Genomic DNA, 16406 nt, shown 5'->3' on the forward strand with positions numbered 1-16406 from the left:
TGGGTCTTCGTTGCTGTGAGCGGGCTTCTCATTGTCGTGGCTTCTCTTGTTGCGGAGCACGGGCTCCAGTAGTTGTGGCACACAGGTTCAGTAGTTGTGGCGTGCAGGCTCAGTAGTTGTGGCGCACGGGTTTAGTTGCTCTGCGGCATGTGGGATCTTCCCAGACCAGGGCTCAAACCCGTGACCCTTGCACTGGCAGGCGGATTCTTAACCACTGCGCCACCAGGGAAGCCCTATACGTCCTTTTTTGTATTCTTTTCCGTTATGGTTTATCCCAGGATATTGAATATAGTTCCCCGTGCTATACAGTAGGACCCTGTTGTGGTAGATGCTATTGTGATCACCATTTTCCGGAATAGAAAATTGAGGCTCAGAGAGGGAAACCCCTTGTGCAAAGCAATACAGCCAAGAAGTGGCAAGGAGAGGTTTGCAACCCTTCAGCCTGGCTCCAGGGCTCTTAAGAAGCAGTATGGCGATTTCTCTGGAAGCAGCCAACCTGAAGGTCTTCGCGTTCCTACCTGTGAGACCTCGAAAAAATGAGCATAGTTCTCTGGGTCTGTTTCTACGTCTGTAAATAGAACCTCATTCGCAGGTTTGTGGTGAGAAATTAGGGATGGGGAAAGTAAAGCACGGAGGTGGGGGTCTGAGCTACCACAGGCGTTCTATAAATATTAATAAATATTGGTAAAAATTAGTAAAAATACTAGCTTTGCTATTACTATCCTCTCTCTCTCTCTGGACAATTCCTAAGGTTTCAAGGGTCCAAGTTGACAAGAAAGCCCCGCCCCTTTGTCACGTGCGGCGACAACTCCCGAAGTGTTTCTGGTCCTCACCCCCATTAGGCGGAGCCAACGGTGCGCTCTTCCAGTGGGGACGCTAGAATTAAATAACCTCCTTCTTTGCCTGGAGGAGCACACAGGCCCCGTGGCCAATGAGGAGCGGCCTAGGAGCGATGGGGGAGGAGAAAAGGGCCACGCCCTCGCTGAGCGGGGCATCAAGTCTTTAACTCTCCGCGCGAAGGTAGGGGCCTTTGGGACTCCAGGTTGCGGAGTTGGCGCTTCGCTGGGGCATTGTGTCAGCTGGCCTTATCTCCAGCGACTTCACGACGCTGCTGCGGACCCTGCCTCGCTCTGGGCACCAGGTCCGCCCTCCCTCCGGAGTCCAGGGAAAGCGCGGGCGGGGGGTCGGGGGGTATTCCAGGGTCTGAGGGAGGAGGGAACTAAGGTTCTGGACTTCTTAGTCCCCAAGGCAGTGAAACAACCTCAAATTCCGTACTCACTCCTTTATCCCATTCTGTCTTTTAACCACACGAATTCCGTGAGGTTTGGGAGGGTCTTGATCTGATTTGCTGTGAAAAGAAGAAATTTAGATAAGGGGTTTAATAATCGCTTGCCCCAGATCTGTCTTTCCCAAGACCCAAGTGTCCAGCCCCCGGTCACCTCATCCCCCAGGACCACATTCCCCGTGCCCCGTCTTCGTGGATGTAATTTCTCCCTATCCCGAGGCCTTCTCCATCACCTCCCTCCCATCCACCTGTCTTCCACACCTGCCCCAGCCCCTCAAGCATGACGCAGGCGCCCCTCCAGGTGGTGGCGGTAGCGGCCCGTGACCTGAGCCGGGCGAAGGAGTTTGCGAGGAAACACGACCTCCCCAAGGCCTACGGATCCTATGAGGAGCTGGCCAAGGACCCGAACGTGGGTGAGTGGGGAGGGCCGCGGGGGGCCACCGGGGGCGCTGCCTTCAGGCTGCTCCGTAGGAGATGCAAGGCTCTGCGGGATAAGCCAATCCCTCTGGGCTCCTGGAAGGACTTCGGGCTGGTAGGCAGAGCGATAGGAACCGGTTTCTTCGTCCAGCGTGAAATTGCGATTAGGGGCCACACCTCCGCGGTAAAGGCAGGGTTGAATTTCTGAGGGAGGCCTTTCAGGCTTTAAATATGACCTGCGGCCCGGGCTTCTGCGTTCCAGAGTAGCCTGGATGGAGAGGCAGGACACTGTAGTTGGACAACAGCCCAGCTCTGGAGTCAGGCTGCCTGAACTGGCTTTTCCCTCTTCCGCTTGCCCTTCTCAGTTTCCTCATTTGTGAAACGGGCAAAATAATCATCTCTACTTCTTGGTGGTGTTGTGAGGATCATATGATTGAATACGATAATTTCAGAAGGCTGGAAATAATCTGAAGGAAACAGAGTGATGGTAGAGAATGGTTAACTCCGTCCTGATGGAAGGCTAGCGTTTCACCACTGCGGCAGGACTTCGTCCCCGCTTGGAGGGACTTGGGTTCCCGGATGCTGGGGGCGGGGCCTCTAAATGGTGGGCGGTACCGGAGGTCTCAGTGCGCGGGGCGACCGATCTCTTTACTTCTTTCTTCCCGCTCTAGAGGTGGCCTGCATTGGCACTCAACATCCCCAGCACAAGGCCGCGGTGCTGCTTTGCCTAGCAGCGGGCAAGGCTGTGCCGTGCGAGAAGCCCATGGGCGTGAACGCCGCGGAAGTGCACGAAATGGTTCCTGAGGCCAGATCCTGAGGCCTAATTCCTTATGGAGGTGAGGGTGGAGGGAACCTTCCAACACACAACATAGCGCCACTTGCCATTACTAAACGTGGTTGTCGGTGGACATTTTTGGAGGAATACAAGGGTGGGCTGCCAAGAGTTAAGATGTCCACAAAGTGAAACGGGGTCCTTGCGTTTGTCAGGATACAGTTGAGCTATGTCATGGAATCGACTAGCAACATCTCCCATGTGTGGAAGTCATTGCTTTTGGCCCTTAGCAAACACGGCCACCTGGAGGATCCTTTGTCAGCCTTTCAGAAAAAGATGTCGATAGTGACAAAGTGGCACAAAATGGCAATGGGCTTAGTTTGGGTGGATTTACAGAGACAGAGATCAGAAGTACCAAGGAATCCCCTACCAACCCTCAACGTCAAGCTACCTTTGTTTTTGCCCTTATCAGACTTAGCTACCTATAGCCAAAACATCTTGACATCTTGCAGATTGCCAGCAATTAAGATGGCCACCATATGACACCCGCCCCCCGCCCCCCCGCAAGTTGTTTTCACGTTAAGGAGTCTTATGGTTCTTAAATACTTTGCTATAGGTTCTGCTGGTAGTCACAATGGCTGCCTCTTACTTCCCCATGTCCTATCTAGCTGTCATATGACCAGTATTGCTGAGAGTCCCAGTCTGCAAAGTTCCACGTGCCCAAGAAGTAGTCAAGATGTCAGTTTCAAAATTCTGTGAGTTTATTGCTTCCTCATTTTTATTGGCACCTAATGTGTGCCAGATCCAATCCTAGGAACTGGGAACTCATAATGTGTAAGACACAGGCTTAGTTTTCAAGGAGCTCAAGCTCTTATGGTCATGGAAATGGGCAATCCCAATGCCCACTTGCATGGACTTTCATGGACATAGGACTGAGCAGTTGACAGAGCACAGAGGCCTTGGCCCAGCCTGGGTGATGGTCAAGGAGGTTTCCTGAGGGTAGGGACTGACCTGTGCCTTAAAGGAAAAGTAAATTGCATAGGTAAATAGGTCAGAGAGGGAAAGCAGAGTTAAGACTTAAAGAAAACAAGAATGGACAGATTTCATGTATTTAGTATGAAATTTATCTTGGACAGGTCAAAATTTCTGGCTTTAGAGTCAGAGGACTCTAGAATCCAGTTCCCCAGTTCCTAGCTCTGTGACCTTGGGCAAGTAATTTGATTCAACTGAGCCTCAGTTTTCTCATCTATAAAATGGACCTAATGATAGCTATGTGGCAGGGATGTTGGGAGGAGTCATTATGCAAAGCATGTACCTATTGTCTTGCTCATAATATATACCCAATAAATGGGACCTGACACTAGGCAATGGAGAACGATGGAAAGGGACTGGTCAGAGGTGAGACAGGGTCAGCTCTAGGAGAAGGAAAGATCCCTCTGGGCTATGTAGGGGTTGGACTGGAGGGGAGAGACTGGGAGTGTTAGTTTGCTAGGGCTGCCGTAACAAAGTGCCATCACAGACTGGGTGGCTTAAACCACAGAGATTTATTTTCTCACTCTTCTGGGGAGTCCTCTGGTGGCCTAGTGGTTAGGATTCCGGGCTTTCACTGCTGTGGCCCAGGTTCAATCCCTGGTAGGGGAACTGAGATCCAATAAGCCTCGTGGCACAGCCAAAAAAAAATTTTTTTAATTTTTTAAGTAAATTAAAAAACTTTTCAATTTAAAAATAAAATAAAATTTTAAAAAACAATTAAAATATTTTCTCACACTCTGGAGGCTAGATGTCTGAGATCAAGGTGTCAGCAGGGTTGGTTCCTCCTGAGGCCTCTCTCCTTGGCTTGTAGACGGTGGTCTCCTCCCTGTGTCTTCACATGGTCTTCCCTCTGTGCATATTTGTGTCCTAATTTCCTCTTCTTATAAGGACACCAGTCTAATTGGATGAGGGCCCGCCTTAATGACCTCATTTTAACTTAATTACCTCTTCAAAAACCCCATCGCCGGGGACTTCCCAGGCAGTCCAGGGGTTAAGACTCCGCGCTTCCACTGCAGGGGGCATGGGTTCGAACCCTTGTCGGGGAACTAAGATCCCACATGCCATGCAGTGCGGCCAAAAAAAAAAAAAAAAAATTCCAAATACACTCACATTGGGAGGTACTGGGGGGTTCGGGCCTCAACATGAATTTGGTGGGGACACAATTCAGCCCATAACATTGGGAGACCGGTGTAATGGTCCAGATGAGAAAGGAAAGGCCGGCGTTGGGGCTATGGGAGTGGAGAGGAGAGAAGAGGGCAGAGGGTGTCAGGGGCAGGACATAACTTGGGGACTGATGGGCTGCAGAAGGAAGAGGGAGGGGTCTTGTTTGGAGACTGGGGAGCAGTGGGTACCCCCTCAAGATTGGGCCCTCGAAAGGAGAAGAACTGATTGGTTAACTCCTGGGTCCTGACTCCTTTCCTTCCCTTTCTGCATTCTGCTTTCTTCCCTCTGTTGTCTGCAGGCCATCTGGACCCGCTTCTTTCCTGCTGTAGAGGCTCTGAGGTCTGTTCTGGCCCAGGGAACTCTGGGGGACCTTCGGGTGGTTCGGGCAGAATTTGGGAAGAATCTCACCCATGTACACCAGGCCATAGACTGGGCCCAGGCTGGAGGTGGCTTGTTAGACATTGGCATCTACTGCCTCCAGTTCATCATTATGGTCTTCGGTGGGCCAAAGCCGGAGAGGATTTAAGCTGTGGGAAGGCGCCATGAAACAGGTACGATCTATCCTGGACTATACGATGGTAATAGGAGTGATCCTGTCTTACTGGGAGTGCTGAGCTGGGAATGTCTCCTCACCCATGAGAATCAGGTTAGACAGCTGGAGGAGCTTCCCATATGAAGTCAAAGAGGATCAGAGTTGAGAGTGTCGGCAGGCTCTGTGCTGGGATTTTGCTGTGTGTTCTTGGCCAAGGGACACAACATCTCTGAGTCTTAATTAGTTACTGGTAAAATGTCAGTAATAGAGTTATCATAAGGAGTTAATGAAGTAACTTGAGGCAAATGGCAAGCAGTTAGTAATTATTATTTTTTGAATTTGTCTCAGACTTTGCTGCATAACAAACTACCCCAGAACTTAGTGACCTTAAATAACAATCATTTATTAGTTTGTGATTCTGTGGGTTGGCAATTTGGGCTGGGCTCAGCTTGGGTGGTTCTTCTGCTGGTCTTAGTCATGTAGCTGCAGTCAGCTGGCTGTTCCACTGGAGTTGGATGGTCTAGGACGGCCTCACTATGTCTTGCAGGTATTGGTTATTGTGTGGGGAGTCTTGGTTCTCCTCCACATGGCCTCTCCAGCTGGCTAGCTCAGGTTCATTCACATTGTGGGCTCAGAGTTCCAGGCGTAACAAAAAGAAGGCAGGCCTCAATGTGCAAGCGCTTTTCAAACCTTTATTTGTACCATATTTGCCACTGTTCCATGGCCCAAAGTCAGCTCAGATTTCAGAGGTGGGCAAATAGACTTTACCTCTTGATGGAAGGAGCTACCACAAAGGGGCACTCATAGAGGAGTAAGAGGAATTACTGTTTTCATCTTTGCAAACAGTACCACAGAAGGCAATGGATAACCAGGAAAATAATACATGGGATCAAGGTCACTCTTCAGAAAAACTGTCTCAGGAGATTGGTTCAAGATGGCAGAGTAGAAGGACGTGCGCTCTCTCCCTCCTGTGAGAGCACCGGAATCACTACTAACTGCTGAACAATCATTGACAGGAAGACACTGGAACTCACCAAAAAAGATACCCCACATCCAAAGACAAAGGAGAAGCCACAATGAGACAGTAGGAGGGGCGCAATCACAATAAAATCAAATCCCGTAACTGCTGGGTGGGTGACTCACAAACTGGAGAACACTTACACCACAGAAGTCCACGCACTGGAGTGAAGGTTCTGAGCCCCACATCAGGCTTCCCAACCTGGGGGTCTGGCAACGGGAGGAGGAATTCCTAGAGAATCAGACTTTGAAGCCTAGCGGGATTTGATTGCAGGACTTCGACAGGACTGGGGGAAACAGAGACTCCACTCCTGAAGGGCACACACAAAGTAGTGTGCACATCGGGACCCAGGGGAAGGAGCAGTGACCCCATAGGAGACTGAACCAGACCTACCTGCTAGTGTTGGAGGGTCTCCTGCAGAGGTGGGGGGTGGCTGTGGCTCACCGTGGGGACAAGGACACTGGCAGCAGAAGTTCTGGGAACGGACTTCCCTGGTGGTGCAGTGGTTAAGAATCTGCCTGCAAATGCAGGGGACACGGGTTCGAGCCCTGGTCCGGGAAGATCCCACATGCCGTGGAGCAACTAAGCCCGTGTGCCACAACTACTGAGCCCACGTGCCACAACTACTGAAGCCTGCATGCCTAGAGCCTGTGCTCCGCAACAAGAGAAGCCACGGCAATGAGAAACCCATGCAAAGGAGAGTAGCCCCCGCTCGCCACAACTAGAGAAAGCCGGCACACAGCAACAAAGACCCAACGCAACCAAAAATAAATAAAATGAATAAATTTATTTAAAATATATATATGTATATATGTATATATATATATATATAAACTCAAAATGGATTAGAGACCTAAATGTAAGACTGGACACTATAAAACTCTTAGAGGAAAACATAGGAAGAACACTCTTTGACATAAATCACAGCAAGATCTTTTTTGATCCACCTCTTAGAGTAATGGAAATAAAAAGAAAAATAAACAAATGGGACCTAATGAAACTTAAAAACTTTTGCAAAGCAAAGGAAACTACAAACAAGACGAAAAGACAATGCTCAGAACAGGAGAAAATATTTGCAAACGAATCAACGGACAAAGGATTAATCTCCAAAATATATAAACAGCTCACGCAGCTCAATATTAAAAAAACAAACAACCCAATCAAGAAATGGGCAGAAGACCTAAATAGACATTTCTCCAAAGAAGACATACAGATGGCCAAGAAGCACATGAAAAGCTGCTCAACATCACTAATTATTAGAGAAATGCAAATCAAAACTACAATGAGGTGTCACCTCACACCAGTTAGAATGGGCATCATCAGAAAATCTACAAACAACAAATGCTGGAGAGGGTGTGGAGAAAAGGGAACCCTCTTGCACTGTTGGTGGGAATGTAAATTGATACAGCCACTATGGAGAACAGTATGGAGGTTCCTTAAAAAACTAAAAATAGAATTACCATATGACCCAGCAATCCCACTACTGAGCATATACCCAGAGAAAACCATAATTCAAAAAGACACATGCACCCCAATGTTCATTGAAGCACTATTTACAATAGCCAGGTCATGGAAGCAACCTAAATACCCATTGACAGACGAATGGATTAAAAGATGTGGTACATATATACAATGGAATATTACTCAGCCATAAAAAGGAACGAAATTGGGTCATTTGTAGAGACGTGGATGGATCTAGAGACTGTCAATACAGAATGAAGTAAGTCAGAAAGAGAAAAACAAATATCGTATATTAACACGTGTATGTGGAGCCTAGAAAAATGGTACAGATGAACCGGTTTGCAGGGCAGAAGTTGAGACACAGATGTAGAGAACAAACGTATGGACACCAAGGGGGGAAAGTGGTGGGGGGGTGGGGTTGGTGGTGTGATGAATTGGGAGATTGGGATTGACATGTATACACTAATATGTATAAAATGGATAACTAATAAGAACCTGCTGTATAAAAAAATAAATTAAATAAAATTCAAAACAAATTGGCCAATTTCTAGACTAAATAGTAGCTATAACAGATCCCATCTGTCATGTGCTACCTCTGCATTAGGGTTATTATAGATATGATCTCCCTAATATATTTAGGTTGTCCCCATTTTACAGACGAGGAAACTGAGGTGCAGAGAGGGAAAGTGACTTATCCAGGCTTATACAGCAGATCCAGGATAAGAACTTGGGCTTATCTGAAATCAAAGAGAGCTGAGTCACTAGGTTCCTCCATCTATGGCCTGCCTGATGTGTTCCAGAACCAGGCTAGTACTCTTCCTGCTGTGTTAACTAATGCTTACATATCACTTATTGTAATTTAAATACCCTTCTAAGTACTTTGTGCATATTATATCATTTAATATAATACTTGTAACGGACCTATGAGGCAGGTTCTATTATTATCCCCATTTTAGAGATGAGGAAACTGATTCTCACAAATGAGGCTCAGAGAGGTGAAGTCTATCTTTTTTTTCTTTTAGCATATTTTTGTTTATTTATTTATTTTTGATAACAGCTTTACTGTGATATAATTCACATACCATACAATTTATTCATTTTAAGGGTATAATTCTGTGGCCTTAGTACAGTCACAGTTGTGCATTTGTCACCATAATCAATTTTATTTTTCTTAATTAATTTTTATTGAAGTATGGTTGATTTACAATGTTGTGTTAGTTTCAGGAGTACAGCAAAGTGATTCAGTTATACATATACAAATATCCATTCTTTTTTAGATTCTTTTCCCATATAGGTCACTACAGAGTATTGAGTTCCCTGTGCTATACAGTAGGTTCTTATTAGTTACCTATTTTATATATAGTAGTGTGTATATGTCAATCCCAATCTCCCAGTTTATCCCTCCCCCCACCATAATCAATTTTAGAATATTTTCATTACTCAAAAAAAAAAAAAAAAAACCCACATCCAATTCTCCCATCCCCCTGGGCCCTAACCAACCACAAATCTACTTTCTGGCTCTATGGATTTGCCAAATATTAGACGTTTCACACAAATGGAATCCTGCAATATGTGACTTTTGTGTCTGGCTTCTTTCATTTAACCTAAGTGTTTTCAGTGTTCATCCATGTAGTAGGACACATCACCGCTTCTGGCTTCACTCTCTTTCATTGCCATATTAGAGATGAGGTCTCTTGCCCAAGGTTCCACAGGCAGGATTTGATGCCAGGCTTGCCCCCATCCGGTGCCTTCCCCCAGGTGTGGACGACACTGTCACTGTGCTACTCCAGTACCCAGGAGGGGTCTACGGCAGCTTCACCTGCAGCATCACTGCCCAGCTCTCCAGTATGGTCTCTGTGAGCGGTACCAAGGGCATGGCCCAGGTGAGACATGATTGGCCGAGCTGGGATGGGCCCAAGTACTGGGAACCATGGCCCTTAGCAAGAGGAGTAGGCCAGTCATGCCTGTTGGAGCTGGATAGGGACTGAACCAGCCTCTTTCCACACCACTGCTAAGGAATCCATCCTCAACCACCAGGCCATGGGATGGGGTTTGGACCTCCAGGCTCCTTCTTGAGGGTGAACCCATTGGTCTGTCAAAAGTCCTTAGTCCTTTCTTAGGAGAAACCAGTTCTTATCAACCATCCTCTGAGAACAGCTCTAATCTTTGGAATTGCTTTCAGGACAGGATATGGGCATTATCAAAGAGTGGCTTCATGGGACTTCCTGGAGCCATGTTGCTAGAAAGAAATTCTATTCTCAGCAGAAGAATTTGGACCTTGCCCCAAACTTGAACTGCAGAATTTGCCCCAGTTGTATCTCTATATTTCCATTTTGACTTTGACTTGGGTATGGGAATAATTTAGGCTTCCCCAGGGCTAAAACAAAAACAAGTCTCCTAGTGGATAAGAAGGTGATGGGTTGTCTAAGCCTCCTCCTTGCAACGGGGATTCTGTTGCAAAGATAGGCTATCTACAGATGCAAAGGTAGGCTATCTTCACGAGGCCTGAGCATAGGGTTAAAGAGGGGTTTGTTCCTGGGGAAATGGACAGACAAGACAGGCTTGTAGTGTGGCAACCTTGATGCTAAGGAATAATCCCCCAGCGACCAGGGCAGGGGTTGGGGTTGGGGACCCAAACCTCCCCGAGGATGGAGGGTGATCAGCCCTTAGCTGATGAGAGGGAGGCTCCTGAGCAGCCCCAAGAGGAGCCCCTGCAGCCCTGTTGCTGAGGGCAGTAGGACCACCTCTTATCTCCCCTCAGATCCTCGACCCCTGCTGGTGTCCAACAGAGCTGGTGGTGAAGGGGGAGCGTATGGAGTTCCCATTGTCCCCAGCCCCAGGCAAGGAGTTCAATTTTACAAGTGGAATGGGCATGAGTTATGAGGCCAAGCACGTCCAGGAATGCCTGCAGAAGGGTAAGGATGTGGAGGACGGGGTGGGAGGGTGGCAGGGTGGCAGGGCAAGCCCGGTAGGGGAGATGGATATCTTCCCCACCCCTCAGCCGCTCAAGCAACTGTTTAGAACTACATCTCCCAGGAACCCCTGCGGCATCCATATGCCTGAACCATGTATTACTGTGCCTCATGGGATTCTCGGAATTGTAGTTCTTTTGGTCTTCGGGACGTGAGTAGGAGGGGTCCCTAACTGCACTTTCCCCCAGGCCTGAAGGAAAGTCTTGTGATTCCTCTGGCAGAAAGTGAGCTCCTGGCTGACATGCTTGAGGAGGTGAGGAAGGCCACTGGAATCACCTTCCCCCAAGACAAACACTGATGTATGTCCTGAACAAATCAAGACATGCTGGGAATTCCCTGGCGGTCCAGTGGTTAGGGCTCTGCGCTTTCACTGCCGAGGGCACGGGTTCAATCCCTGGTTGGGGAACTAAGATCCCACAAGCTGCGCAGCATGGCCAAAAAATAATAATAAAATAAAATAATAAAATAAAATAAAAACGTGCTTTCCACAGAGATCTTGGCAGTGGTGGTTTGATGGGAGCTGGAGAGAGCCCACCATCCAAGGGGTCACTAGAGCATAAATTGGGTGGAAGGATGTGCGGGGGCGGGCGGTCAGGATCACATTTCCCACAAGCTCCTGGAGCAGACGTGTGAGCAAATCCACAGTTTGCCTGCCTCAGCCTGTGTGATCTTGGGCAGGGCATAGTATATGGGTAGGAGGTGTCCCTAACTGCACCCTCCCTTAGCCTCTCTCTGCCTTTGTCTCCTCATCAGCAAAGGGGAGATACCACGCTATCCACCCTCTGGTGAGGAGTAAATGGAATGGTATATAACAGGCCCTAGCACACAGCAGGTTCTCTATAGATGTTAGCTGATTGGCCCTTCACTTTGAGGTCAGGCCTCCAGAAGCTCCAGGCCTCCATTGAGGTATAGAGAGTCATTTCAACAGGAACGTTCACAAGTATTTCAGTGGCCTTATTGGCAAAGCCGGGGTCATATGCCCCTCTGTGTGGAAAGGGTCGGAGATCATTCCCACCCAAATTACAAGCAGTTGGAGTGGGTGCTTGGCCAACCAATTAGGGTTAACTCTGTGCTCTAGGAAAGATCTAACTTTCATATTTTTCTATAGTAGTGAGAATAGGTTAGGTTATGCTGTAGTAACAAACAACTCCAAATCTCAGCTTAGCATAACAAGGTTTTTTTCTCACTTGTGTTATATATTGACTGAGGGTTCTGGGCTGTATATGTCTGGGACCCAGGCTGACAGAGCCACTACCATCTGGAGTCCTGCCGGTCAAGTGTGGCCAAGGAAGAACACCCTGGAAGCTCTTGTACCAATACTTAAATGTTCTGACACACAAATGACATACATAATCTCTTAGAATTTATTGGCCAAAACTAGTCATGTGACTTGAACGAACCACAGAGAGTCCGGGAAGTTCAATTCTACCACATTCCAGAAGATGGAGATGGATACATTGGGTTTATGACACTAATAACTCTCACTCTGAGCACATAAGCAATTTGGTAGAAATTTCAGAACATTGAGAGATTAGAAATCAGTTAAATGAGTTTTCTATTGTTTGCCTATTCCAAGTCCCATTACACATCATTCAGCTATCACCACAATGTGAAACCATTCAGCCCTCTGCTTGCTTGGTTTCAGTCATTTGATCGTGTGGCAGATATGCCTAGATGTCCCCTTAATAATTATTCGCCTCTGATAGGGAAGTTTCACTGGACATATGGCTGCACAGCTAAAGACTACATTTCCCAGGCTCCCTTGCAACCAGTTTCTTGCCATGTAAATGGTTTCTGGCCAGTGGGATGTCTGCAGCATCTGAGATATGGCCTTAAAAGGCAAGGAGGATGACATCCCTTTCAGTCTCTCCCTTCCTGGTGCAGGGATGTGTTGGGCATTGGTGTGTCCATCTTACACTATGAGATGGAAGTGCTGTGTTGTGAATGGTAGGGCAACAAGCTAGACGGCTAGAAGAAAGACATGATTATGGAAGTAGGCATGCCCCAAGATCTTCGGGATGAGTTGGCAAACTGGAGACCCAGGAGAGCCAATGTTTAGTTCCAGTACAAGTTTGAAGGCATGTGTACCAGGACAGCTGATGGTGTAGTTGTTGTCTGAAGGCTGGCAGCTCTGAAACAGGAGGGAAGGGGGCAGGGCACAACGTCTAAAAGAATGACATAGCCCTTGAGGATAGGACATAAACTGGTTAGAACCAACTAGGTCCAAGATGGCAGAAGATTTGACTTCCAGTAGACCTTGAGCCTCATTCTATGCTCATTGTAATACATTAGCATATGCTAAAGGACACACTCACAGATGCCATGACCGAGGCTGACGATAAAAGGCCAAAAAGTGGGCAATGGCCCAATTCCTGGAAATCTCCACCCCTTCTCCAAGATAGTTGGAATAATCCTCCCACTCGTTAGCCTATAAAATTATCCAACCCATAAAAACCAATCACCCCATATTTCGGGGCCTCTCGCCTTCTGAGATTGTCCACACTCTGTGGACTGTGTTTCTCTCTAAATAAGTCCACTTCTTACCTATCAATTTGTCTCCCACTGAATTCTTTCTGCGATGAGACATAAAGAACCTGAGCTTCATTAAGATCTGAGACCTGGTGTGTGATCTCATTTAAAAGACAGTGTGTGGGGGGAATACTTCCCTGGTGGCGCAGTGGTTAAGAATCCGCCTGCCACTGCAGGGGACACGGGATTGAGCCCTGGTCCAGGAAGATCCCACGTGCCGCGGAGCAACTAAGTCTGTGAGCCACAACTGCTGAGCCTGCATGCCACAACTACTGAAGCCCGTGCACCTAGAGCCCGTGCTCCGCAACAAGAGAAGCCACCGCAATGAGAAGCCCGCACACCACAATGAAGAGTAGCCCCCGTTCACCACAACCAGAGAAAGCCCGCGCGCAGCAGCGAAAACCCAATGCAGCCAAAAATAAAGTTAAAATAAATAAATTTATATTAAAAAAAAAGACACTGGCGGGGGCAATTCCCTGGCAGTCCAGTGGTTGAGACTCCGGGCTTCCACTGAAGGGGGCGCGGGTTTGATCCCTGGTCAGGGAACTAAGATCCCACATGCCATATGGCGCCGTCAAAAAAAAAAAAAAAAAAAAAGACACTGGGTTTAAGTCCCACCCCTTGGGTTCAAGTCCCATCTGAATTGTGCAGTTTCGTCTTGAGACCCAGGAAGAGCCAATGTTTCAGTTTGAGCCTGAAGGCGGGAAGAAAGCTGATGTCCTAGTTCCTTTTTAAAAAAAAAAAAAAATTTATTTATTTATTTATTTATTTATTTGGCTGTACCGGGTCTTAGTTGCAGCATGCAGGATCTTCATTGTGGCGTGAGGGATCTTTAGTTGCAGCATGCAGAATGTATTTTCCTGACCAGGGATCGAACTGGGCCCCCTGCATTGGGAGCGCGGAGCCTTAACCATTGCACCACGAGGGAAGTCCCTCATGTCCTAGTTCAAAGGTAGCAAGGCAGAAAGAATTCTTTCTTATTCAGAGGAGAGTCAGCCTTTTGTTCTATTCAGACCTTTTATGCAATCTTCTTTACTAAGTCTCCTGATGTAATATCGATCTCATGCAAAAACACCCTGAGAGAAACACTCAGAATAATGTTAGACCAAACATCTGGGTACCCTGTCAAGCTGGCCCAGTAAAGTTGACATATAAAATTAACCATCATAGTTCCTGACACTGTGGAACTTTACTCACTGTTATTATCACTTAAGGTTGCATATTCTTGGACTGTTACATGAGAGGGAAATAAACTTCTGTGTTGTTTAAGTCATTGTTATAATGGTCTTTGCTAAAGCAGCTGAATTGGTGTGTTACCTTATATTTTCCAAAGATATCTCCTGTCCCCACTCACTTCCCCCATTAAGAAGTAGAGTCGAGTTCCCCTTCCCCTGAAGTGGAGTGGGCTCATGACTAATATGTAGCTGTTGCAACATGGCAGAAGTGATGCTGCATGACTTTTGAGGTCAAATCAGGGAAGGCAATGCAATTTCTTTGTTAGCTGAAATACTCTTGAAACCTTCAGCCATCAGGCAAGTAGTTCAGCTGCCCTGAAGCCACCAAGCTATAAGGAAGCTCAAGCTATCCCACACAAAGAAACCACATGGAAAGGCTTGAGGCTCCATGAAAATATATGCTCCACCAGGTCCCGACACCCTTCAGTCTCCCTGCTCTTCCAATTCCAGCCACTTTCTGACTGCAGACACTGAGTGACCCCAAGCTGGAACTGCCCAGAGAGCCATTCCCAATCTCACTACCCACAGGCCTATCAAAGATAATAAAATAATTGTTGTTTTAAGCCACTAAGCTCTGGGCTGATTTGTTACACAGCAGTAGTGAACCAGAACATCTGGTATAACTTTTATAGTGGGAGAGATGGATTCATTTTTAATATGTCTAAGCAGAAGTGGAACCCCCAAATCCTACTCACTCTTCTCCACCCCAGAACCTTCACTAGATCAGCCACCAGGGTCCTCTTCCCCTGAATAACTTAACATCTACAACATGTTAGCCCTCTCCTTTGCTGTCCTTCCTCTATGTGCAAAGGGTTCTTCCTTTCCTGGAGTGGTAGTCAGTTTCTTTTCTTTCTTTCTTTCTTTCTTTCTTTCTTTCTTTCTTTCTTTCTTTCTTTCTCTCTCTCTCTTTCTTTCTTTCTTTCATTGAAGTATAGTTAATTTACAATGTCATGTTACTTTCAAGTGTACATCAAAGTAATTCAGTTATATATATATATTGAATATATATATTCTTTTTCATCTTCTTTTCCATTATAGGTTATTACAAGATATTGAATACAGTTCCCTGTGCTTTACAGTAGGTTCCTGTTGTTTATCTATTTTATATGTAGTAGCATATATCTGTTAACCCCAAACTCCTAAATTCTCTCCTCCCCCCACCCCTGCACTATCCCCTTTGGTAACCATAAGTTTGTTTTCTGTGTCTGTGAGTGTATTTCTGTTTTGTAAATAAGTTCATTTGTATCATTTTTTAATGTTCCACATATAAATGATATCATATGATATTTGTCTTTCACTGACTTACTTCACTTGATATGATAATCTCTAAGTCCATCCATGTTGCTGCAAATGGCATTATGTTATCCTTTTTTATGACTAATATTCCATTGTGTATATAGACCACATCTTCTTTATCCATTCATCTATCGATGGACATTTAGGTTGCTTCCATGTCTTAGCTATTGTAAATAGTGGTGCTATGAGCATAGGGGTGCATGTGTCTTTTCGAATTAGAGTTTTCTCTGGGGTAATCGGTTTCTAAAATGGCTCTCAATGACCTCCACCTCCTGGTGTTCATGTCCTCATATAATCCCCTCTCCTGTGACTGTGCTGGACCTAGTGACCTGCCGCTCATGGCAAAGGTGATGGGATGTCCCTTCCGAGACTAGGTTATAATAGACTATGACTTCAGTCTTGCCTGCTCACTTTGATTAAGCTTGCTGCCATGTTGTGAGCTGCACTATGAAGAGGTCCCATGGCAAAGAAAGGAGTTCCAGCCAACAAGGAACCAAGATGCTGGCCCTCAGTCCAGTGTCTCTCATGTGACCGGATCTTCCCAACAACCATTTATGGGTGCTTGGAAATGGATCCTTCCCCAGATGAGTCATTGGATGAGACCAGAACCTCAGCTGACACCTTTTTTATAGCCTTGTGAGAGAATGCAAAGCAGAGGACCCAAGTAAGCCACCCCCAGATCCCACCAATTAC

At 46.7% G+C, this 16406-nt stretch overlaps 1 protein-coding gene across 1 annotated transcript; it reads left to right on the top strand.

Moving 5' to 3' along the window:
* Positions 1-469: 469 nt before the first annotated feature.
* On the top strand, positions 470-15701 carry DHDH (dihydrodiol dehydrogenase; the record flags this gene model as incomplete). Its single annotated transcript, XM_082367191.1, is given in 11 exon segments — positions 470-520; positions 1025-1141; positions 1587-1698; positions 2374-2516; positions 2518-2523; positions 2527-2538; positions 4969-5193; positions 5197-5221; positions 9440-9564; positions 10443-10596; positions 10842-15701. Coding segments are annotated over 11 exon segments (1080 nt in total). The 3' UTR covers positions 10952-15701.
* Positions 15702-16406: the final 705 nt, after the last annotated feature.

The sequence above is a fragment of the Balaenoptera borealis genome, assembly GCF_965194805.1.
Source record: "Balaenoptera borealis genome assembly, chromosome: 19".
NCBI classification, from domain to species: domain Eukaryota; kingdom Metazoa; phylum Chordata; class Mammalia; order Artiodactyla; family Balaenopteridae; genus Balaenoptera; species Balaenoptera borealis.